This window comes from Octodon degus, unplaced genomic scaffold (genome assembly GCF_000260255.1).
Source record: "Octodon degus isolate 3935 unplaced genomic scaffold, OctDeg1.0 scaffold00042, whole genome shotgun sequence".
NCBI lineage: Eukaryota > Metazoa > Chordata > Mammalia > Rodentia > Octodontidae > Octodon > Octodon degus.
In genome coordinates, this window is record NW_004524618.1 from 11,166,585 (window position 1) to 11,192,008 (window position 25,424).

Here is a 25,424-nt window from a genome sequence, read left to right on the forward strand (position 1 = left end):
AGATTGAACTCAGAACCTTGAGCTTGCCTGGGAAGCACTTATTCTACTGAGCCATCTCCCCAGTCTCCTTTCTTCCTTTCTATAACATACTTTTATACAGTATAATCTTCCACTTAAATGTTTATGAATATTTGCTTTATTAGAATAAACTTTCATTAAGTACCAAATGTGTTTTGTGTGCCTAGTTTTACACTAGGGTTCTGATACTAGCGAACTCAGTAAAGTCTAAAAAATGGTACAGAAATGAAATAAACATTTGTAACTGGTGTGACCCTTTAAGGCTAGAATTAATTGGCTCAATGTTATGAGTCTACCATGCTGACTGGAGATGGGTAGAGTTGTCATACAGCATTGAATTAAGTGTTAAGGAAACTGTCTTTGAAAATTCTAGATAGTTTCTGAATGTTTTTGTTGTGCTTTTTATAGGCATTTTCACCCTTTCCCTCTTTGCATTGTCAAAATAGCACGTTTGCAGCTGGAAAATACTGAGAGAGCAGTAATTTAATTTGAAATATTGTGTAATGGATATCGAATATTGCACCCTTGTGAATGAATTAAACTATAAAACATAATAACCTTATATAGATTCATAAATATGTGCACAAAATTAACTTCAGTGAGCTGGACGTGGTTGTACATGCCTGTAACACTAACCTTCCAAGAGCCAGAGGCAAGAGGACCACAAGCTTAGCCCAACTTGAGCAGTTTAGCAATTTAGCAAGACCATATCTCAAGAAAATGAGGGAGTTAGGGAAGCCTGGGGATTTAACTCAGTACAAAGGCCTGAGGTTCAGTTCTAGTGTGTGTGTGGGGGGGCAGGGGGCAAAAGAAAAAACAGACCGTGCTGTAGCATTTCTGAGATTCTGTTGTTTACAGAGTTAACATCTACATTTTTAGAACATTGTCTAGTCTTTTAAGTGGGATTTCAGATTGTAAATATATTTTACATATGTATATATGAAAGTATTATCTATCAACATAGAATATAAAAATGTATAGATGTAAACTTGCCCTGTTAATGTAAAAGATCTATATGATGTGAAATATTCATCTACAAAGAAAGGATGGATGGCAGAAAAGATGTTACCATTTTTTAAATTAAATATATTACAGGTTTGCCCTTGTTCAAAATATTTTTAAGTTGCAAAACGCAAAAAAGGAAAAATGTAGATCAGTTGAAGTAGATTTAGAGCTTTGACTATTCTGCTGCTATAGGTTGTTGGTTTGATGCATTTTCTTCCCATGTTCTGCACAATTTTTTTTTTTTTTTTTCTTTTTCGGAATCAGGGATTGAACCCAGGCCCTTGCGCTTGCCGGGGAAGCACTTATTCCACTGAGCCATCTCCCTGGCCCTGCACAAATGTTTTTATACCTTGTTGAGAACATAAAAATCCACAATGTGATTATCTTGCTTTTTTCACTTATCATAGTATCTTGAAGTCTTTCACATCTTAATTTGTAATAGAACCTAATAGGTACAGAATATCACAAAATAGACATGCAACACAATAAGATTTTTGTATGAAACATTTATGTGCTGCTTATGATGGAAAATTTTTTAATTACGTACTATCTGATCTCTAGAGCAATCCTATTAGGTATATGGTACTCTTACTGTTATTGTGGAGAAAGAAATAGACTTGAGAGGTTAAATAAACTGCCAGTGTCATGTAAATAATATAAAGTACTTAGTGCTTTTCTTATGCTGTGATGCTTTTAATTTAAATATTTTATCACTATTTTTGCCAATACATAAATTTTAATATACTCGTAAACCACATTTTACTTTGTGACAACTTTTAAGTAACATTTATATGTTGTTCAATGTTTTAATGTAGTGAAAGCAATAGTAAATAATACTCCTACCCTTATTTATCACTTCTGAATTCGCTAGGTTTCGGAAATTTATCCTGTGTTGTTCAGTGTTCACCTTCTCTAAAATAGATACATCTCACCAGAAAGATACTTGTGAAATAGCTATAATTTAGAAAACACCTTAAAGATAAAATTATCTTTAAGTGATAGTTTTTATTGTACCTTTTGTGTTCTATTTTATGTCTGTTGGAATCTTAATTAGAACCTGCAAACTTCTGAGCCAGTTTTCCAACATTGTTGTAGAATAGTTAGGTAAATGAGCTCAACATGTGTGGAATAATTCTAATTGGAAGAATTGAAATGCTTGCTAAGTTTTTCTGCATTATAATTGGTTAATCCAATTACAAAAAGAAATAATGGAGATATATATGTTATGGAGGGAGGAAAAACCAGAAGAGTCAGCATTCTATTTTTTTTTTTTTTTTTTTTTGAGGCAAGATCTTGCTCTGCAGTTTGGGCTGGCCTTGTGCTCACTTTTTTAGCCCCCACTTAGGACCTTGCACTTGCTAGGCAGGCACTTACACCATTGAGCTATATCTCCCTGGCCTTCCATGATAGGTGTTAAAAATTCAAACTACCCAGCTCATTTCAGTTATAAAGAAGTACTATAAGAGGATGGTATGTGAGAAGAAACTAGAGGGTTTTTGTTGTTTTTAAATTTTATGTGACCAAGTCTCACTTTGGAAGTACGGAGGATAAAAATTATTTCTACTTAATTATCTTCACTATTTTCTTCTACAAGAAGAAGTAAAAACGGGGGGAAAAAAAAGAAGAAGTAGATGAATGTTAACTAGATAAAGGTTATGAGGCATAATGACTGCCCACTTACAGTGTTAAAGCTTAAGTTATGCTTTGGAGTGATGTGTTTTTTAAGTATTGTAGTAATGTTGCATCTAAGAAAGTTAATCATAGAACTTCTTTGAAAAATAAAGCAAAAAGAAAAAAATGGGCAGGTTGCTGAAAATTTATTTAAATGTCTCTAACAAGTAAATATCAAGCAATTGAACAAAATTTACTTTAAAAGTAAAGGTATTATTTGTCATTGTAACTTGGTTTGTTTAGGAATACTATAGTAGCAGTTGTAATTTGCAGTTAGAAAAAAATTAATCAGGCATGGAAAAAAGATACATTGGACTAAATTCTTATTACTGACACCTTGTTAAACATCAAAATGAATGCATTTATTTTTTGGTGCTGGAAAACTGAATTGGGACCTTGTGCTAGCAAGGGAGGTGCTCTGCTGTTGAGTGATCTGAATTTATTTTCTTTTATATATTATTAGGGAAATAATTTTGGTTTGACTTTCTTATGCTAACAAATATTATCTTATGTATAATTTGCCATGTAGACTTGACAATAAAACTAGAAATGCCTAGGAAATAAATTGATCTTTTAAAAAATTATTCAGTAGTGGCTAATATGTGCTCCAGCCATATATGCTTAGCTATCACTGATTGATATCAGTGTATTTGTGTTATGATACTTGTAAAGTTTCTTATTTTGGAGCATTTCAGATTTCATATTTTCAGATTATGCTTAAGTTGTACAACCACTCCTTATAAGTTGCATCTAAATATTAATTTGTTAAGGAATGCATTATTTTGATAGTGCATTTTAAGCATTTATAGCTGCATATTTCTTTAATACAAGTTCTTTGGATTTGAAAGTTTAGGAACTTGCCTCATGGACTTTGGACTAAAAAATGTTGGATCATTTTATGTTTTAAAAACCTAGACAAAGAAATGGTGGAGCTAAAATAATGCTTCAGAGTAACATAAATATCCCATGGATAGCCTGAGACAGTATGAATGCTCATCAGGTTTTCTGAAAAATAAATTTCTTTTTCTTGTATTTACAGGAAACTTGTGCAGTTTAAGTCGTCTTGGTCTGAGATATAATAGACTGTCAGCAATACCCAGATCATTAGCAAAATGCAGTGCACTTGAAGAATTAAATTTAGAGAACAATAACATTTCTACTTTACCAGAGGTAAGAAGTGGAATAGAGAAAACAAGTTGATGAAACAAATCTGCAAGATAATATGAAAATGAATCAGTTTTTACAACTAGGTAAATTGATGGATTGAGACTTTATAAATAATGAATATGCTATGGATATATAGCCACCACTAAGACAAAAAAGTTTAAAGAAGAGGGGCTGGGGACATAGCTCAGTGGTCTAAGCACCTGCCTGGCGAGCTCAAGGACTTGGGTTCGATTCTCAGTACCATGTGCTGTGCTGACCTGAGAACCCTTAGTGCGCCGTGCCGGCCACCGAAACCAGATGTGGTGGAACACACCTGTAATCCTAGCCCTGGGGAGGCTGTGACAGGAGGATCACTGTGAGTCCAAGCTGTGTAGTAAGACCTTGTACCAAATAAATAAAAGATGTTTAAAAATTTTAAAGAGGAAACAATAGGTATAGGAATATATATATATATATATATTATAATTATGTAGGGAGGAAAAATCAGAAGAGTCAGTGTGCTATCTTCCCTTATAGCACTATATAAAGTTTTATCATAAATTTTTGGCATTCACAGTAAAAACTTAAAAAGCTGCAGGACAGGTTTAAAAAACTCAAAGCTACCCTGATTACTTCAATTATAAAGAAGTTATAAGTATAAAAATATGGTATGTGGGAAAAAATTAAGATTAATACTAGCTGCACCTCTCATATGACCCATATTATCTTGCTGACACAGCAATATGAAAGCCTATTTAGTACAGAACAATGACCAAGATGTTATGTAACACATTTTTTTTTTTTTTACCAAGGTTATGGTGTTTCTCTGAGAAAAATATTTCACTAACTTGTGCTTAGGGATTTAATCAGATGAGACATACTTTTAAAAATTATCCTTCAAACAAAGGCAATTTCAATCTTTTCATTAAAATAATCTATTTTAGCATAATTAATAGCTTGTGTTTATATTAATTTGAACATAATTTGTTTATATTAATTTGAACAACTAAGAATTCAGTGGACTTATGGATTAGTTGAGCTGTGCAAATCTATTTCCTAATAATTTAAAATGTTCTATAAAAGTGACCCCCCTGTGTTTTGACTCACTGTTATTTCTTTGTGTGTGTGTGTGTGTGTGTGTGTGTGTGTGTGTGTGTGTGTATATATATATATGTCTCTGTGTGTATATGTCTCCAACCACCCATGCCTAGTAGGGAATATTAACAGTGAGGGTAGCTATGCATATCTGCACTCAGGGAATACATAGGAAGTCCACACCATCTACTTCATTTTGCTGAACCTAAAACTGCTTGAAAAAAAAAAATTCTGATCTGCTGGGCAAATATGAGAAAACATTGCTTCATTTAAAAATAGTCTGTGAGCAAGGCATTACGCACACTAATCTTAGTTACCTAAGTTCAGAGCTAGCTTAAGCACCGTAAATGATATATTCAAGTTGGTTTAGGCAAGAAGAATCATGAAAATGATTTTTAAAAAGAAAATCAATGTCTTGCTGAAATAGGAACTGGTAAAATGAGTAAGTCATCTGACAATGGACTAGTTTTAATGTAGTGTTAGACACACAAGGAAAAGGCCTTTAGTAACTCGAAGCACACATGCTCAGGAGAAGACACGGTGCTACATGTGTTATCTCTTAATCTTCATTATATCCTACTAACTATTGAGATGTTCTTAGCAGATAGGGAAGTAACACCTGAGAGGTTATATTTTAGCCAAATTTGTCACCATAAATATCTTTATGAAAATAAGGTGAGAAATATATTAACTTATGTGATTTACCAGAATTGACAATGTGGTTAGGTAAAAGATCTAAGAGAGGACTCCAGATGTTTCTGATTGTAAAGGAATGTTGAGCAATCCCCATGTTCTACACTGACATAAGGAATGAAAGGTTCTTGTTTGTATCTTCTCAGTATACTCAAAATACTAACATTTTGTGATAGGAGAATGTCATTTTAATGAAGTCAGTTAAAAGAATAATGTATTTGCCCCTGGACTCAAGCTTTTTTTCCTTTTTTTTTGGTGGAACTGGGGATTGAACTCAGGCCCTTGTGCTTACCAGGCAAGCGCCTATTGTTCTGAGCTATCTCCCCGGCCCTGTATTTTCAATAAAATACATTGAAGATGTTTTCTCTGAATTGACTGCCATATAGTTTTCTAAAGTGCTGCTCTTATCTGTGCTTTCTTTTGTTTCAGTGCAATAGACAAGTGTTAAGGATCATTTCTTAATGTTCAGTGTAAAGAACAAGTTCCCATTTCCTGTGAAGTTGCACCTTCAATTATAGTTATTTCATTCCTTCAATTGGCCTTGCCATTTGTACTGACAATGAGTACTAAGTCTTCAATTTTCTCATGAAAAACAACTGAAGTGAAACATTATGTAAAACCTATAGATTGATCGATTTTTTTTTTTTTTGCTTATGCTTTTACTTCAATCTAGAATGGTTTTCTTTACTTTTTAATGCTTTTTCATTCTTAAAAGCTCATCTCAACCTCCCTCGTCTCTTTATCCTAGATTTCTTTGAATTTAAATAGATGAGGGATTTAAAATTTAACCACTTGTGTATTTTATCTCTTAGTGTTCACTACAGTCTACAAAATAAGGCATTCTTGTTTTAAAAATAAATAAACTAATATTCAAACTGCTTGTCCAAAGATGTAGTCTATTAAAAGATATATGCAGGATTCAAAATTATTTTAATAGCCTATCCCAGGGTTTTTTAAAATATTAATGAACATTCAAATCTTTGAGGAGTTGTGTTGAAATGCACATTGGAGTGGCCCAGAGTCTTTTTTCCTACAGGTTACCAGGGGATGCTGATGTTGCTTTTCCTTAACCCAGACTTTGACTTGGAAGAGCCTATTCTGTGTAATTTATTGTTGATACACACTTACGTATTATTTTCCAATTATTTCCTATCTGTATACTTGCCTAATTTAGATTTCTAAATGGCAAAGATTGTTTTATATACACACACTTGGCCCTTTGGTTATATAATAGGAAGCTAAGTAAGGAGAGAGATGAGGTTTCATGTGCACAGTAAGTGCTTGTTAAATAGACACTTGTATTCCCTCAAATTTTACCATATAGAAAAGCAGCATAACAGGAAGTATAATTATCTTCTGAATTGAATAGTCATAAAAGGAACTATTAAATTATGCATTGAGAGCTTCATTTGTGAGAGGGATTATATTACTCTTGATAGTAGTTTAGAAGTAAGTGTGTAACTGAGGTCAAGATGTGACTAGTACAGCCAGCGGCAGAGCCAGGACTCAGACCAAGACAATCTGATTCTAAAGTTTGTGCTCTTATGGAAATCTCAAACTGGCCACTTACAAGATATTTCTCACCCCCAGCTATATTTGCTTTACTCCATTGAGTGTTTTAAGTAAACTGAAGCTAAAGAATAATCAGGAAATATTTCCTATCTCCTGTGAAATCTAGAAATCTGACCACGTTAATGCCACAATTTTTACAAAGCAGGGCGACAGTTTGCTAAAATGAAGTAATGGCTATGTAGGTGAGGTATCCCAGAACCAGCCCAACTGGTTTCTGTTGTTCATTACATGCACGGCCCTTCAAGACATTTGTATTTAGAACTAGTATTCTATACAAAAGTAAGAGGGGGCCGGGGAGATGGCTCAGTGGAATAAGCACTTGCCTGGCAAGCGCAAGGGCCTGAGTTCAATCCCCGGTTCCACCAAAAAAAAAAAAAAAAAAATATCTCAAAAGTAAGTGTTCTTTCAGATCTACATCATATTCTTACTGCTTTTTTTTTTTTTTTAAACAGAGTCTTTTGTCCAGTCTTGTAAAACTGAATAGTTTGACCTTAGCTAGAAACTGCTTCCAGTTATATCCAGTGGGTGGTCCATCTCAGTTTTCTACCATCTATTCCCTCAACATGGAACACAATCGAATCAATAAAATTCCATTTGGGATTTTCTCCAGAGCAAAAGTATTAAGTAAGCTGAATATGAAGGTAAGCATCTATTGGGAGAAAGGGGAAATTGCCCGTTTTTCTAATGAGTACATGTACTTTATTGGTGTAGAAAATGGGTACTTCACACCTTGTCGATGGAAATGTAAACTGATAACAAGGTACTTCAAGGTAGTTTTTATCATGTAACAAATATATTAGAGCTGTATATGCCCTTAGAAATTTGTCCTCAAATAATCATGAGTGATTATAAAACTATATGTGTAAGGATACTTAATTCAGTGCTGTTTGGTACATATCAGTTTATTAATACTAAAATGGATTTAATTTTGTTTAGTATATCTGAATGGAATACAATGTAGCCATTAAAATTCATTTGGTAGCGTAGACTATTAAGTACCAGTTGTAATCTTTTTAGTTTAAGTAGAAGAAAATTAAAGGCTGTAAAAAACTTCCCACACATAGTTCTTATAAGCTGTTTTTAATATATTTAATTATGTAGTAAATACATAGATACTTATATGCATATAAATACATATTTTCAAAATTTGTTTCACTTTAGAGAGCAGAAGTATTTATAAGTAATCTTTAGTCTCTTTTGCTTATTATATGCTCTGTACTGAATGGGTTTCACATTTGTAACAAATTTTTTTGTGAAAAGAGTAATAAAGTGGAAAATTATCTAGTCTAGTGATTTAATTTCTAGTGAACAAAGTTGAGGCCCAGAGAAAATAACCAAATTGGCCACACAGCTGCTTCACAGTTGATGGAACGTAAGTTTCCAAATTGCAGGTTGTATTCTATCATATCGTGCTTCATCTTTCTTTCTTTGAACTTAATATAATTGAAATTTTCTTCTTTATTTTTACAGTCTAAATACAGAGCTAATAAACTATACGTGGTCATAAATACAGTATGCATCTTTTATGACAATTCTTTGGAAGTGGACTAGTGTAAATTCATGATAATCTTACAGCTTAAGTAAATGTATTATAAAATTTAATAATCTGGTTATATGACTAATATAATCAATGAAAGTAATGAATGAATGATGTTAGTATTAGTTTTGAATACTCATTTTGTCAGAATAGGCTTAGAATAGTGGTCCAGATGTTACTCATTTGTGTGTGATTATACATTTTTATTATGGTAGATTAGCTCGGAAAGGCTTGCTATTTTCCGTAAAACCCTGCATAGAGCTCTGAGTTTTCCTCAGATAAGATAAATGTTTACAAAAAAAATTTTTTTTTTCTTTCTTTTTTTTTTGTATTTTAGGGAAGTGTCTACAGGGTGATCAGGGTCTTGCAACCAGATCAAACTCGTAGTGATCTGCCTGTTTACAGCCTCCCAAGAGCTGGGATTACAGGTGTGCGCCACCATGCCCAGTCTCAATTGCTGTCTCAGTGTGCCCCAGGGGCAGGACCAGCACAACAGGCTGGGGGATCTAACCCCTGGGCCCTGCATACAAAATTTTTTCTTGAAGAAAGCAAACTGAAGCTTAATGTTTTCTTCTATATAAGCACCAGTAGTAAATTTTTAAAAGTGAAAATAAGGGGCCGGGGAGATGGCTCAGTGAAATAAGCACTTCCCTGGCAAGCACAAGGGCCTGAGTCAATCCCTGGTTCTGCAAAAATAAATAAATAAATAAAAGTGAAAATACTTCACCATATTATAATTATCAAAAATTTTCATATGGATGATTGTTTTAAAGTGAGACAGTAATCCATGTCTTAGAAAAATATTAAAAATGCAGATTAATAAAAGAACATAAAATAATCCCACAACTGGGAGATAAACTATTAACATTGTGTCTTTGATGTTTATCAGTGCGGCGGGTGCATTGTCCTGCCCACTACCAGTGTGTATGACACACAGCGATGTGTTAAGGCTTGCTGTTGATCAGAGTGCATCTGAGAAGTAAATATGTGAAAGCTTGAAAAATAGTGAATCATTTAAAAATTTTGAACAAAATTAGAGTCATACTGTTTCAGCATGATTATTATTATTTTAAGATAGAATTGTGCTATGTAGCTCAAGCTGGCCTTGAACGTCCTATGTAGCCCAGGCTTATCTGTAATGTGCAGTAGTTCTCCTGCCTCAGCCTCCCAAGTGTACCATCACCACAGCTGTTTTTTATTATTTAATGGTGAATGTATTTTGCCATATTATAAAATATAAATATTTTAAAAGTGGAATGGTTGATGTTTAGTATTTTAATGATTTCATTTGCTAAAACTACCTTTTCCTGTAGCTTAGCAACTCAATTTCTGAGGTCATGTGTGTTTGCCTTTAGACTGTGTCTTCCATTATGCTCATACTTTAATTTGTGCATTCACATTTTATTATTCAGTGACTTTTGTACAGTATTGTGAAATGAGGAAAACATCGTATTTATCACCAGGACCTTTAAAATCTCTAGTGATTTCTCCATATATTATAGTTTTCTATTTCCATTAGGGATATTCACATAAGAAACAGTTGCTCCTTTAACCTTAAAAGCCTGATCGCTGTACAGAAAAACTTAATAGAGGCTGAAGGGTTTTGCTTTTCTTCTCTTTACATTTATTTAGATATTAAAGGGGAAGATGTGGTTTTAGAATGCTCTTTCCGACAGGAGCTATGCATAGTGTTTTCTTTTGGTTTCTGCTTGTGATGCTTGTTTTTGTCTTTGCCAGGACAATCAGTTAACATCACTTCCTTTGGATTTTGGAACTTGGACCAGTATGGTGGAATTGAATTTAGCTACTAATCAGCTCACAAAGATCCCTGAGGATGTGTCTGGTCTAGTTTCTCTTGAGGTGTGTGTAAATGAACATTTAGAATCCTCAGACTCTCCTGAGTTTTCTTACAAAATTCAAAGTTAAAATAAGCTGTTTCTATTTTGATGAAGATCATAATTAGAGCTCTCTTACAACTCTATTAGGATAATGAGGTATATTGAATGAATTAGTCTAGAGTAGTACTTCTCAATTACTCTTGGCCATTTTTGGTAGCTTTGAGGGCTATGAAGTGTCTTTTTGTGAAAAGTTTTCAAAAATTCAGTTTTGTTTTGTTTTTTTAATTCTTCGTAAGAAGTATATCATTGTCTACAAAAGTATTCAGACTGGCATGTAAATTTAAAATCTTACTATGACTCTATCCCAATTTCCACTTCAATCATTCTGTTATAAATGTGGTATCCACATTTCTATTACTCTGTTCTATTAATTCTGTTGTTCTCAGTGCTGTATTGTCACTCCTTAGTAAGGATGACTTCTCCTGCCTCTGAATCCCTACAGTTTTAATATTTTTGGTGAAAAGACTCACAGTGTATATAGTTTCTCCTGTGTACATTTGTTTAAATCCTTTTTTATTTAATGAGGTGAAGTCAGATGGTATAATGGTTAGCAGTGAGGTCTTTGAAATCCAACAGATCTGGGTATAATTCCTGTTTGGTCTCCCTTTATTTATGGATTCAACCTGCCCAAGCTTCTCCATTTCCTAAGTTCTCTAGTTTCCTAGGATAATATTACTTCATAGAGTTGTAATTAGTGTTAAATGTGGTAAGGTACATAATACATTTAGTATAGTGCCCTGCAAATGATAGACTCTATCTAGCAACTGCTGTTTCCTTGGTCATATATACATATATATATATATATATCTTCCTATGAAACATATAACTTTGGGTAAAACAAGTTTATGTAAAAAACTGGCTATAACTTTATGTACATCTTTTTTATTTAGTGCTCTTTCTAGTATCCCTGTTTCCTTGCCTGCCTGTTTCCCTTCTAATTTATAAATTCTTTGAGAACAAGGGTTGTCTTCTTCAGCCTTCCCCACCCCCTTTTTATCTTTTAAGATGTCTTAAGATGTACTTAATACCACAAATAATAACTATAGTGGCTTGAGGATAATTACTAATCATTTCTGACTTCCTTAAATGGAAGTTTATGATGTTTATGAATAATCAGTTACCTAGTAGACAGTTATAGCTATTTAGCATCAGAATATATTAACTAAATATGAAGCTTCATGCAAATAGTTAATTTTATTTTTTGTATTTTAGTTAAAATTACTTATTTTGATTTTTTTTTTTTCCCCCTTCGGAACCAGGGATTGAACTCAGGCCTTGCACTTGCCAGGGAAGTGCTTATTCCACTGAGCCATCTCCCCGGCCCTTATTTTGATTATTTTTGACATATTTGAATAAAAATCTCTTTGTACTCACGATGGTAGATTTTTAAATTTTTAGAATAGTAAATAAAATATTTTGTTATATAATCGTTACCTTAACATTCATTGTATAGAAAAATAGCATTGCTAGATAGGTTTTAAGCTACACAACACTAATAAATTTAATTCCATTTCTTGAGTTGTCAAACACTATGGATAATTTCTTTTTAGGTTCTAATACTATCAAACAATCTTCTAAAGAAACTTCCCCATGGTCTTGGGAACCTTAGAAAATTAAGAGAGTTGGATCTAGAAGAGAACAAATTGGAATCCTTGCCAAATGAAATTGCTTATCTTAAGGATTTACAGGTAAAATGACCTAGTGGCTTTATAATTTTATGATTGAAGCTAGTAGAACCAATTGTAAACTACATTTTAAAAAAGATTTTGATCTAATTCTTTGGCCACGTATTTCTGTGACAGCATTAGCCTGGGTTTTATGTTTGTACAGTCTACCTGCTTTTGTTCTAACAAGTAATAATTAGAAAATCGCTCAACCTAATAAGTCTAAATTTAATTTACCTGCTTTGTTCTTTGGTGAATGTGTTGGTTTATATTTATTTTGGTTGTAGGAAATACATGTGTAACTGTCTCTTATTAATCTTTCAGAAATTAGTCTTGACAAACAACCAATTGACCACGCTTCCTAGAGGCATTGGTCACCTCACCAACCTTACACACCTGGGCCTCGGAGAAAATCTGCTGACTCATCTTCCTGAGGAAATTGGTAGGAGCCCTCAGGATGCTGACTCCCTGTTAAGAAGATGCTCTTGGGCTCGCATACAATGTTTCAGATAAATTTGAGAGATCTGTTTTTGTAAGCTGAGGTTATATCAGGCCTAAGTTTTTTGGTAGCATTCCAGTGGTTGGTGTTGGTTAGTGATTTTGATTAGGTTTCTTTATAGTGTATTTGGATTAGCATTGTATTTGAGAATGTTTTAGTATACTTTATATTTACAGTAAATTTTATACAATCTCAGTCTAGAAGAGTTATTTCTTCCAGACTTAAAAATTATAAGACTTTTTGATCCCTGGCTTACCATGCTGGCCCTGTCCCCTGGGAGACAGTGATTGAGACTAGGCGTGGTGGTACATGCCTGAAATCCCAGCTCCTGGGAGGCTGTAAACAGGATCACTGTGAGTCCAATCTATGCAGTGAGACTCTGTAGACCGTGTCCTAAATACAAAAAATAAATAAAAATTATATGACTGAATTAAATTATTAATGTCTTACGCCAAAAAAGCATTTCTTTATGAGGCTTTGTGATTAATATCTATACCAAACATCATTGGATGTACCTTAGAATTTTTCCCAAAGGAAAATCAAGAGTCTCATGCTTGCTGGATAAGCACTCTCCTACTTAGTTATATTCCCATCTGAACTATAATTCTAAAATTAGTAGTTCTGTGGATTGTCTTCTGCCATCAGTTGTGTTCTATTCCAAAAGCTCTGTAGATTAGTGGTTAAAAATGGTCTTGATGATGGTAGAAAAGTTAAAATTCGACTTAGCTAGTTACTAGCTTTGTGTCTTTGGATAAGACACATGAACACTCTAAACCTTGTGATTTTTATTTGTAAAATAAGGATAATAATATTTGCTTCATATAGAGCTGTTCTGAATAATACTGATGTGTAAACAAATCCATAATCTGATAGCTTTTATTTTTATTTTTTTCTAACAAATACCATTTTCATGTAATCTAGATTTTGACAGTTATAATTGGAACCGTACAGGGAAACTTTTTTTCTTGTCTCTTGTTTTCATTTATTGCCCCCCTCCTTTTAAACAAACATTTACTTGAGAAACAGTATGGCAGTAATTGCTGTCATGACAAGCAGTACGTACTTAGAAGACCAGAATGACAGGCATTTCAAGCATGACCCTACCATTACACATTGCTATCTTCAGTGCCCTTGCTTAGTTCACAGATATCAGCATATATAGTCAGTCAGGGTGAGAATCTTACCAATTAACTGCTAGTTTCAAAAACATGCTGAAGATTCTCAGGATCTTATCTTACCCATCTTGTGCATATAAAGGTAAATACAGGGAAACTTTGTGATTATATTTCTAGTAGGTTGATTGACCTGACTTCATGTACTTTACATAGAAAATACAAATAGCCTAAGATAGTGTAAGAAAAAATATTTAAACTACGTAAACTGACTTGGTTTACTGGTATGTGATAACTCTGTTAATGAAAGATTTATATCAAAACAATTCTCCACATGAGAAATTTAATATAAATTTCATTATCTGTAAAATAATGTAGACACTGATTGTATAAAAATGCATATATATATATATATATATATATATATTTCCCCATATCCATGCTATTCTAAACAGAATCTGTCTAGGCATGGAGAATTTTCAAAATCCAATCTTCAAAACTAATTAAGGATAAGGTTCTGATTTTGTTGGTATTTATACAGAATTTGAATTGAGCGTGAAGAATTTAAAAATATCTAGTTGATCTGAATATGCAGTCAAGTATGAGGTCCTTCATTGTAGAATTCTAAAACTGTAGAAAAAGATTAAAAGGAGATATATATTAAAGGCATGTAATTCTCAGTTGAATTTCTATAGTAACTAATTTTGAAAATAATCAATTTGATTTTTTTTTTTAATAGGTACACTGGAGAACCTAGAAGAACTGTATTTGAATGACAACCCTCACCTGCACAGCCTTCCCTTTGAGTTAGCTCTCTGCAGCAAGCTTTCAATCATGAGTATTGAGAACTGTCCACTCAGTCACCTCCCCCCTCAGATTGTTGCTGGGGGCCCTTCTTTCATCATTCAGTTCCTAAAGATGCAGGGTCCGTATCGCGCCATGGTCTGATGCAGATCTGCGTGTCCTACACACTGTTGAGAATCAGACTGCCGTTCATGTTTCACATCTGTATCTGTGTCTATTTATGTAGATATTGATATATATGGCAGATTTATAAAGACTGCATTATGTGTTTCTGCTAATAGAGGAATCATAGCCATTTAGATTTTTTTAAAAAACTCTGTACAAAGAGCTTACATAAGTTTTCTTTGCTGAATTTGATCGATGTTTTTCTGTTGTGTAATCTCATATGCCAGTTTGCTTAAAAATTGCCAACAAATTATGAATTTGTTAAATTTAAGGGACAGATGTAGGATAGTTAGATAAACATTTCTCTTAGAAAAAATAATGGCAAATGATTTTGTTGCGACTTTTCATAAACATTTTTCCTTCACCAGTTGTCAGATCTTTATATATCATAGGCCCTGAAGGTGAAATATTTCCTTAACTTATTTTGAAATTTGAGATTTAAATTTTATATATTGTTTACAGTCAGAGTCATTGAATTTTTGTTTGTTTTCATTTGCTCTTTTAATTAGTTACAACTAGAGTTTATATCCTCTGTTAAAGAATTTGCATCCGCTGGTTTAAATATTAAGATATTTGCTTGTTCAAACAACTGGAAAGATTAAAATAAATAGCAAAAAATCTAAAATTCTTTTAATTTTACTTCTCTGATGAATTGTGAAGCGAAATATCTTAGGTGAGTCTTTGATGAGGGTAGGGTATTGAAATCTTTCCTAGTATAAATATGTTTTCTAAGTTTGGGGGAACATAAATTTGTAGCTAAGAGGATTCTTTTTTCATTTCTGAAAGTTGCAAATCCACAAAAACTAACAAATTTGGCAAATAAATTATACATAAACACATTCTATATATGTATATACAATGCTATATAGATATGTATTTATTATATCATGAACTACAATAGGTAACTTTAAGGAATTTTCTCCCTCTCCTTGTATAATGAAATGAATGTCTTTCTTTGAAAACTGCAATATCTGTATGTTTCAAGGTTATTTAACAGTGTACGATGGTTTTATATCTTGACTTGCCTTGTACATCTTTCAGTTCTGGAATATCTGTGTCTAAGCACAATATCTTCACACTGTGCTGTATTGCTGCTGAACTAAATGCACTTTTCCCCATTTGTGGGGCACTGGCTTCAAACAATTCAGTTCAGTACCATTACTTTTAAACTTATCTTTCCTTTCTTGGTAGTTGGTGATACAGTTATGGAAAAGAGGCACATTGCATAGAAGCCATTGGAAGTTCCATGGAAGTTATGTAAGATGTGCATGTACTATTTGATATATTTTCTTTCTCTTTACTGCCTTTAAGACTAGCAGAATTGTAAATGTGTGCCCCTGTAGTACTCTTATTTTTGGTAGTGTTGGTCTAAGTAATTTTATATTGACAAGGCGGAGAGAGTAAGTGCATTCTAGATATCATACAAAAAACACTCCCATACAGTGAATAACTATTCTATATAATTACATATTGCTGCTTTTTCTCCCATTTAGTAGGGCATTGTCTTTTAGACGAACCTTTTTAAAAAGAAATTAAGGCCATACTATTGATAGAAATTTGGAGTGTTTTGCTTTTTTTTGAAACTCATGTCGGGACTAGACTTGAAGTCAAACCTATATTCACAATTGGCAATTTTATAAGAAGCACCCAAGAAATGGAAGGCAGGTGAAGATATAAAACCCTAGAATGCTTAAATGTGCTGTAAAACTATTGTAGATGTCACTGGATTTTACCAAGTAATATCCTTTCTTCTTTTCCATCTACTGTGGCTTTTCAGTTAAAATTTGTTTATAAAAGGAATTTGTTTAATACAGCTCTACCTTGAGCTTATGTCTATGTGTGGTTTTTGTTTTGTTTTTAATCTCCTGCACAGGTGTGTTAGAGATGATTGGAATTTGAACTTTAAAGGTGGTGGTAGCCTGTTGTCTTTCCTGGAAAAAAAAATGTGGTTATTTCTTAAACTGAAAGTAGACTGTCATTTTAATTTAGTTGCCCTACTTTTTTATTTTTTTTTATATTCATCTATAACAGAAGGACAGGGTAATTCCTGTCCTGGTGAAAGTGTTTCTGAATATAAGTCGTATAGAGCTGAGGAGTCATTAAAAAAATAATTAAGATACACAAAACATGTCTTTTGTGTGGATGCCACTTCTTCAGACTCACTGATCTCCTTAGTTCTTCAGGAAACTAAGGTGGACTCTAATTAGGCTATCCCTGTGAATGCAAGATATTTTAAGGTAGTTTGAAAAAAAAAAAAATAGGGCGATTGTTGTTGAGTGACAAAATGAACAAGTTTTGGTTTTCCCCAGAAACTGCAAAGGGGCTACTTGGCACATCCAAAAGTTTTCCTTTCTTTTAGAAAGTGTTTAGTTTCTTAAAACATTAAAATGTTACAATATGAAAACAATGCTCTCAGCTTCGCTTTTTGTTACTCAGTTGCAGTAAAATGGCAGTGGTAATATCAAACAGTCCTCCTTTTGAGAGAGTTTAATACTTGAAAATGGTTATTTTATCAGAAGAAAAGGGGAGACACTAATTACTGACTTGATGGGTACTAATGAAAATCGTAGTGGGCAGAAAATCTTGAAAAATAATGTATGAAATGTTAATTTGTACTTAAAAGTTGGATGACATAATTAGAATGAGCAAATTTGAAAGTTATCACAAATTTCTAATTTATCTTGTATAACTTGAGTTACAACTCTTCTCCATCACAATTTGTCTAGATTTTCTGTATTACTTTTTACAAATTTTGTTTTTTGTTTAAACCACATATATTGTGTCCAGATTTCAGCTTGCAAAATTCATACTTGTTTTTATCAATATGAATGGGTAACTTTATAAAATGGGACTGGGATGGTACATTATCAACTTATTTGGGCTGACAACCTTCTGTCAAACTGTCTCCAGAAAATCAGGCTATCTGGTCATTATTGTATTAAAACTAGGAAGCAAATGGTATAATCCAGAAGAAATAGTAGAATAAATTCCTGAACTCTGTCAAGGTCGTCTTTTGCCTGTACTTGAGGATAAAATAGCATACCAAATATATTAGCTCAGTCTTCTGCTTTTGTCTTTTAATTTAAAATAGTTTAGCCCTCACAAATCACTGGGGCAATTAGAAAAAGTGTGATGACCTTTGGTTGACTGGTTGGCTGGAATTTGCATATGTAAGTATTCCCAGGTTGATTGGGTGTCTAAGGGGAGTATCTTGAACATTACGAAAATAAGAGAAGTTTTGTAAAATTAGACATGTCTTTGTTACTAACTAGAATGCCTTCTGGTAACACTAATTCTGAGGAAGCATTTGAAGATTTACTTTTAACTTTTAAAAACGTGGGATTTTTGTTTTTAATTTTTAAAATCCCCCGGAGGGCTGGGGAGATCGCTCAGTGACATAAGCTCAAGGTCCTGAGTTCAATGCCCGGTACCAAATAAAGAAATAAATAATTTTTAGGCTGGGGTTGGTTGTCCTTGTTCCTAAAAAAAATGTTTTCTTGCAAGGCACATTTGTTAATTTCCTCATTGATAAAGTATATTCTAAATAAGAACTTTTGAATGTAAATACCTGTTTATGATCAAGACCTTAACTTGATGGTAGTTAATATTTCAGTTTGGGAATTTTCTCAGCTTTATTAGAAGTAGTCTCCACAGTTAGTTTAGGACAAGGCTATTAAGTGACAGATTTTATGGCTTGACCAGTGTATCAGCCTTACATGTTTGGTAAATGTTCATTAACATCACAGATTTCTAGGTTTATTATAATAGGTTCTTTTCTTAGCTGATGGCAATAAAATTGTTTATTCTAACATAATTGGAGTTATATCAGGTTTCTTACTGTTGTATGTTATGGGTCGGTGCTGCAAGAAACGACAAGAAGAGCTGATGAATGTAGCTTTAGAGGTCTCACTGAGATTAGTCTCTCTTCAAGTGAGCCCAGAGCCTCAGAAGCATCTCACATTTATTGAGGGGTAAAGGCAGGCCAAGGAATGTGCGTAATTAAGTGAATACAAACTACTGTCTCTGTTGATTTCCACCATTTGCCTCACACTAGGTCCACACAAGTGCTAGCTGATAACATCTGAAGCAAGTGATCAAAGAACAGGCGCCAGAAGGAGAAGCTGCTATCTGCAGCCTTGAAGCCCAGCTTTCCCAGAATTTACAAACAACAGACGGAAGCTCTCCTTGAGCTCTGTCTATTGTTTCCTGTTTTCTTGGGACATAAAGCTTTTGTCTGGAATCTATATTTCTATATCTGACAGATGGAAGTCTTGAGAAAGTCCCCACATATATACACAATTGTACAGTGGTACTAGTTTGATAAGTTTGGAGATTCAATCTTTGTACAAATTATTAGAAGTCCATTCCAACAGTCCTTTCAGCCGTGGAATAATAATTAAATGGAATTATAAGTATTGCATATTTCATAGGTACTCAAAGATCATCTTACTTGGGAAATCTAATTCAAGAGTGTGGGTGCTTTATTACTGACTCTCATTAGATTTCCTTTGTTACCTAATTTACCTTTTATACTGGTGTCATTTATATGGAGGATTTAACCTTACAGTGGTCTGATCAAGGTTAATACACAAGGGGTGTTTATGTCAACAACCATCTCTACCATCTTTTCATGGTTTTGAATTAATTCTCTCCATCTTCCTAGTACTTAAAACAATTGTCTTCTAGTAAGGAAAATGTTAAATGTATACCTCAAATAATTATTTTAATACTAGCCATTAATTGAAAAGTATACCAATGTATAATTTTTCCTAATTGTTTTTCTATTTCAAAACTCACTTTTAACATAGTCCAAAGTTGTCTTATAATTGCTAAATAAGAATACAATGAATTATTTAATGATTTCAGTTTTTTAAAAATCACATTTTGCTTATGTTTAACAGGGTTTATACTCTGTAAATACTTGCCTACTCTGAATTATGCTTCAGAACTAAAAGGCATAAACAGCCTTCATATAATACACTTTTAACCTGTTACATTGTCTGCTATTTTGACCATAATAGTGTATTAATCTGTTCAATATAAATACTATTTTTGTAAGTGTTCCACCACTGAGTCTTTTAAAACTTGATTGCTGTATGTCACTAAAGCGTGATAGGAAGTCAGTGTCATAAAATCACAAAAATGTAAAATAACTTCCAACAAATATTAGTCCTATACACAGTGTGCTTGTCATCTTCTGGGATTCTTTGATGTGTGTTTTAAAAATCACTGGCTACCTTGAGAAAATGGGATTGAAGGAAATGAAAAAGAGAGGCCATTTGTTAAGAGTAATCCAGTGGAAAGGTAACAAAGCCTTTGATTAGGGTTGTAGCAATGAGGGTGGAGAGATGTAAGCATTTGATGTAAGCATTTAAGAGTATTTAGGAAGAAATACTGTTGTGAATTCATGATTAGTTGAAAAAAGTTAAGACGTAGATTAATCCTGGGGTAGTTCAAGCATCTGGACATACTTTCTGAAGTAAGAAAAAATAAATGAAGGTATTTTGGGGAGAACCAGGTATGTACAGTTCATTTGAACGTAGATAGAATGTGTTTCAGTACCTTTGGGACATCCAGTGGAGATGTCACGTTAGTGCTGAGAAAGGTAAGCCTGGAAACCAGATCCCACATAAAGATAATTGAAACAGAGATTCCCATGGAAGATTGTCTGGAATGTAAAGAAGATGAATCCCAGTAAACTGTGTCATTTAGCTTTTGTGTAGATAGGAAGAAACTGTCAGAAGTTAAATTGCTGTAGTAGAAAGGAAGTTTTATTTTGCCACAAATTTGGGGTGGATGTCAGAAGGATGTTAGGAGAAACTCCTATCAAGTAATCTTACACGAATTGTTCTTTTCCTAGAAGTTTGAGGTTCAACATTAAATTGTTTATTTGAGATCATTATGTTTTCCTGATAAGAGAATTCACTGCAATAAAGTTCCCTCTTAGGACTGCTTTCACTGTGTTCCGTAAGTTCTGGTATGTTGTGTCGACAGTAACATTTAATTACAGATGCTGCTTAATTTTTTCTGTGACCTATTGGTTGTTCAGTATGATGTTAATTTCCATGTGTTTATGGAGTTATTGTGCTTTCTTTTGCCATTGTTTTCCAATTTCATTACATTGTGGTCAGATAATATGCATGGAACAATTTCATTGCCTTTGCATTTGCTTAATATGAACAAGTCATATAAGATTATTGTTCTGTGGACTAGTGTGTGGTCTAGAGAACATGCCACATGCTAAGAAGGATGTGTCTTCTGATACTGTGGGGTGGAAACACTAACTACTGATTCCTTTTGTTCACGTGTTTGGTTCAATTCTATTTGATTTTGGGGGGGTTTAGGTCTGGTTGATCTATATTTGTGACAGTGTGGTATTAAGTTTTCCCATTACAGTTGTGTTAGTGCTTATTTGATTTTTCATGTCCATTAATACTTGTTTATATAGCTCTGTAGTTGGGTGCATATAATTTCTTATCTCTTCTTAGTTAAGTGTGTAGTGTCCTTTATCTCTTTCCATCAGTCTTGGCTTGAAGTTCACATTGTCTGCAAAAAGAATACCCCTGCTTTTTTGGGTTTTGTGTCACATGGAGTATTGTTTTCCTTCCTTTGACTTGCAGTCTGAATTTTAAGTTATATGTGTGTCTTATATACAGCATATTGTTGGATCTTCTTTCTTGGTCCATTCTGTCAGTCTGTTTCTTTTGATTGGTAAATTAAGACCATTAACGTGATATGTATTGGCTTCTCCTTGTTACATTATTTTCCTGCTGATGGTTCCCTGTCTTTCCCCTGTTTAATTGTTTGCCTTGCCTGGTGGCTTTTTTTTTTTTTTTTTTTTTTTTTGTGGTCTTGGATTGTGGTCTTTGTAATCTCTTCCTGGACCATCTTTCAGAGCAGTTTATAGAGCTCCTTTGGTGCTATGGATATTTTTTTATTTGTTCTTTGTCATGGAAGTATCTGATTTCTCCATTAATTCCAAAAGATAGTTTTGCAGGGTATGTCAGTTTGGGTTGAAAGTCTGCTTTCAGGACCTAAGTCAGCATTCAAAAATCAATAGCATTCTAGTACACAAATAGCCAATAACCTTAGATGACTGACCATAGTCTTCCTTTTCATGTCTCCTAAAGATTGAACTTACTCTACTTTTTAAAACTTAACTACTCTTTTCTCAGATTGTAATGATTTAAGCAACTAATTTATTGTGGCCTCTTCCCCTTTGTTTTTGTTGTCTTACTCTTTTAGTTAAACTTTATCAAGTGGTTTAAATTTTCTATAATTAGCCAGCACAGTGTATTTTTAATGGATTTATCTGGTGTGTCATGGTCTTGTTAGCAAAACTCAGGGTTAGGAATGTAGTGCTTAAGTTTTTAATACTTTTGAATGCCTTGTAATAAATACTGGTTAAAGTAAAGCACTACTAACAGTTCTTCCAAAAGAAGGCCTCAAAGAAGTTTCATGAGAGTTTGTTGTACTTAACCACCTAGGCAGTAATTTTTTTTTCCACTATTCTTGTTGGCCCAGGAGTGAACTTAAAAATTTGGATTACTAGAATTCTATTTTAGCCATGGATTTTACTGAGATTGTAAAAGATCTTGAGTTTCTGCTAAACCTTTGAAAATTTGCCATGACAGTCTTGTTAACTTTGCAACTTCTCTGGTTTTGCTTGTTTTGATTTTTTTGTTTTTAAAACGTAAGTTGTCTATTAAGGAACTAATTTAATTTGCCTTTTCCTGTCCTTTTTTTTTTTTTTTTTTTTTTAATTACCTTTATTTTCAAGACGAAGGATTATGCAGAAAAAGTTATGCAGGGTTGTGTCATCACTGAAATTAATAGATTAGATGATCAAGTCTAAGATGTCTGCTTTCTTTTTTCTTTTTTCTTTTTTTTTCATATTTTAGGGAAGGGTCTACAGGGGTCGAGGCTGGCACAGCAGGCCCGGGGATTGAACCCCAGGCCCCTGCACCTGCTTGCAGGTGCTTTAATCCACTGAGCTATTTGGCTGGCCCTATCATTGAAATTAGAATGAGTCTTCTGACTCGTTAGTGCTCTTCCAGCCTGCTGTATTTCTTCCCATCAAAAGTATGATATCTGTACTGTCCTGCTGAAGTAGGCCAACCAGCCGAGAGCAGGCATAGCGGAGCCCGGTGGAAGTATGTTAACCAGGTGAAAGCTAAATCAGACCCACAACATGCTAAACCATATATTGCAACAACCATAAATTTCAGCAGTTTACTTACTCTTTTACCCAAATGCAAGTTAAAAGCAAACATTTCAAATTCAAGACTTGTATGTTCAATTACAGCATATATTTTTTCTGTCAACTTTTTGTTTGAGTATCTCAGTTTACAGAGGAAATTTTTTTTTCTTTTTTTAAAAAATTATTTATTTATTTATTTGTGTGTGTGTGTGTGTGTGTGTGTAGCCAGCTCAGCCCACCTGGGGGCGGGGCTGGCTGGCATGTGGTGCTGGGGGATTGAACCATGGTCCCTGGGCTTTGCTAAGCTTGTTCTAAGTAGGTGCTTTAGACCACTGAGCCATCTCACCAGCCCTACAGAGGAAATTTTTACTAATCATTAATGACTCCATCATTAGGGTTTTAATGAAATCATGACCTTCTCTTAGCTAAGTTAACTGGCTAACAAGTAGTTCAGGAAAACTGGAGACTACCTCTCCAGTAGTGTTCCTTTGGCTATCACACTGTCATGCTGTACACACCTCACAGACATCAGCTTTGTGAAGTACTACTGTAACCTAAACTGTGTGGGGGTAACTAAGAAAGGGGGCATTCTGGCCAGCCAGCCTGGTCAGCAGAGTTGCATTTACCCCCAAGATCATGCAGTATGTATAAACGTAAAGGTTACCACAGTTGCCTTTCATAGGATGCTTGGCATGAATCTGTATTCAGGTTTTTTATATATGCTAGACTCAAAAATGTATTCTATGTCCTTTGAAAATCTAGGATATAGACATTTTCTGTATTTAGAAAAGTGTACATGTGCAGGATATACTAGTAAGTGCAACACCATAGTTACTCACGAAACTTACATTTTGGTGAGGCAGACATCAAATAAATACTGTGAGTGAAAAAAGATGTCTGGTTTCTGGCTCAGCACTTAAAGAGGCTGAAGTTGTCACTGTCGTCAACAAGTAGGAAACAAAACAAGCTGACAACTGCGGTAAAACCCTCAAGAAGAAACCTTCATGAGAACCAGTACCCTGATAGGAAAACCTAAACTCTTATCTGATGAATTGCTAAAGGCTTAATGTAGACAGGTGAGCAAAATTTGATGGGGTGGGGATGGTGGTTCGATGTTTAGTTGATTGTAAAAAATGTATATATATATATATATACACACACGGCATATGCTATATTGAATACGTTCAATTTTTGACATTTTAATTAAAAATTCCAAGGGGTCTCATCTAAAGACACTTTCTTGGGTCTTTCCTTGCAGGAACCCTACTAGGTTCTCATGGTAATGACTAAATGTGAGAAAGGGGAAGATACACATGCTTCCAGCTTACTGAGGGAGGGGGAAATTTTTTTTTGAAATATGCTGGAATTCCTAATGAGTGTTAGCCCCAAAGAAACTTTTTTACCACAGCCTAACCAATTTGGGAAGAGAAAAATGCCAAATTCTAGCCTCCTTGCCTCACTAAGGAGAAACGGATACCTTTGTGATATCCCAGGAGGAAAGCTCAGTAAAAGATTGAGACCTAACCATAGAACTACAAAATGCTTCTGCAGGCAGACAGATCACTCAGGAGGCAGTGTCTGATTCCCAGTACCATACCCTCCTGAAGTGCTTCCCTTTTCCCAGCATCGTAACGCCCCATCACTGAAGACCTATTTACTTTAGCTTTGTGTACCATGCATATCATGTCCAGTTTCCACAAAATCACAAGTTATGAAAAGAGTAACTGAATTTGAAAAAAGGCAACCAGCAGAACTAAGCTCAGATAGGGCAGAGATGCTAGAATTATCTGATGAGGAATTTTAAAAACCCGATTAATGTGGTAAGTGCTCTAATAAAAAACATGCAAGAACAGATGTGTAATGTAAGCAGAAATAGAAATTCTGAAGTATCAAAGCACTAGAAATCCAACAGCAGCGAAGAATGCCTTTGATGGGCTCATAAGGAGAAAAGAACACAGCTGAGGGACAAATGAGTGCTTGATACGAGTAAAACTTGGCTAAATGAAGGAAAAAGCATTAAGCCAAGTGAAACCAAGAACACCACAGAATATGTATTATAATGGGATATACAAAAGAAAAACGAGTATGTGAGCAGTAGTGACAGAATTCTCAAAATGTCAGGCACCAAACCACAGATTGAGCAAGCTCAGAATACCAAGAGGGATAAATGGCCCCAAACCTATACTTAGGCACAGTTATTCAAGTGGTAGAACATTAAAGACAGAATCTTAAAAGAAGCCAGAAGAAAAATAAAATGTACCGGAGCAAGGAGAATTGCATCAGACTTCTTTTTAGAAACCATGCAAGATGCATTTAAGTGTTGGAACGAGGGGGTGGGAATCACT

General features: G+C 34.1%; 1 protein-coding gene across 1 annotated transcript in view; it reads left to right on the top strand.

The window, feature by feature from the left end:
* Positions 1–16,709, top strand: part of Shoc2 (SHOC2, leucine rich repeat scaffold protein) — a 114,029-nt gene extending 97,320 nt beyond the window's left edge. The window contains exons 4-9 of the mRNA XM_004631529.2: positions 3,734–3,864; positions 7,653–7,841; positions 10,475–10,597; positions 12,186–12,323; positions 12,624–12,741; positions 14,650–16,709. Of these exons, the coding sequence (XP_004631586.1) occupies positions 3,734–3,864; positions 7,653–7,841; positions 10,475–10,597; positions 12,186–12,323; positions 12,624–12,741; positions 14,650–14,858 (908 nt within the window). The 3' untranslated portion in view covers positions 14,859–16,709. The remainder of the gene's footprint in view (positions 1–3,733; positions 3,865–7,652; positions 7,842–10,474; positions 10,598–12,185; positions 12,324–12,623; positions 12,742–14,649) is intronic.
* The last annotated feature ends 8,715 nt before the right edge of the window (positions 16,710–25,424 follow it).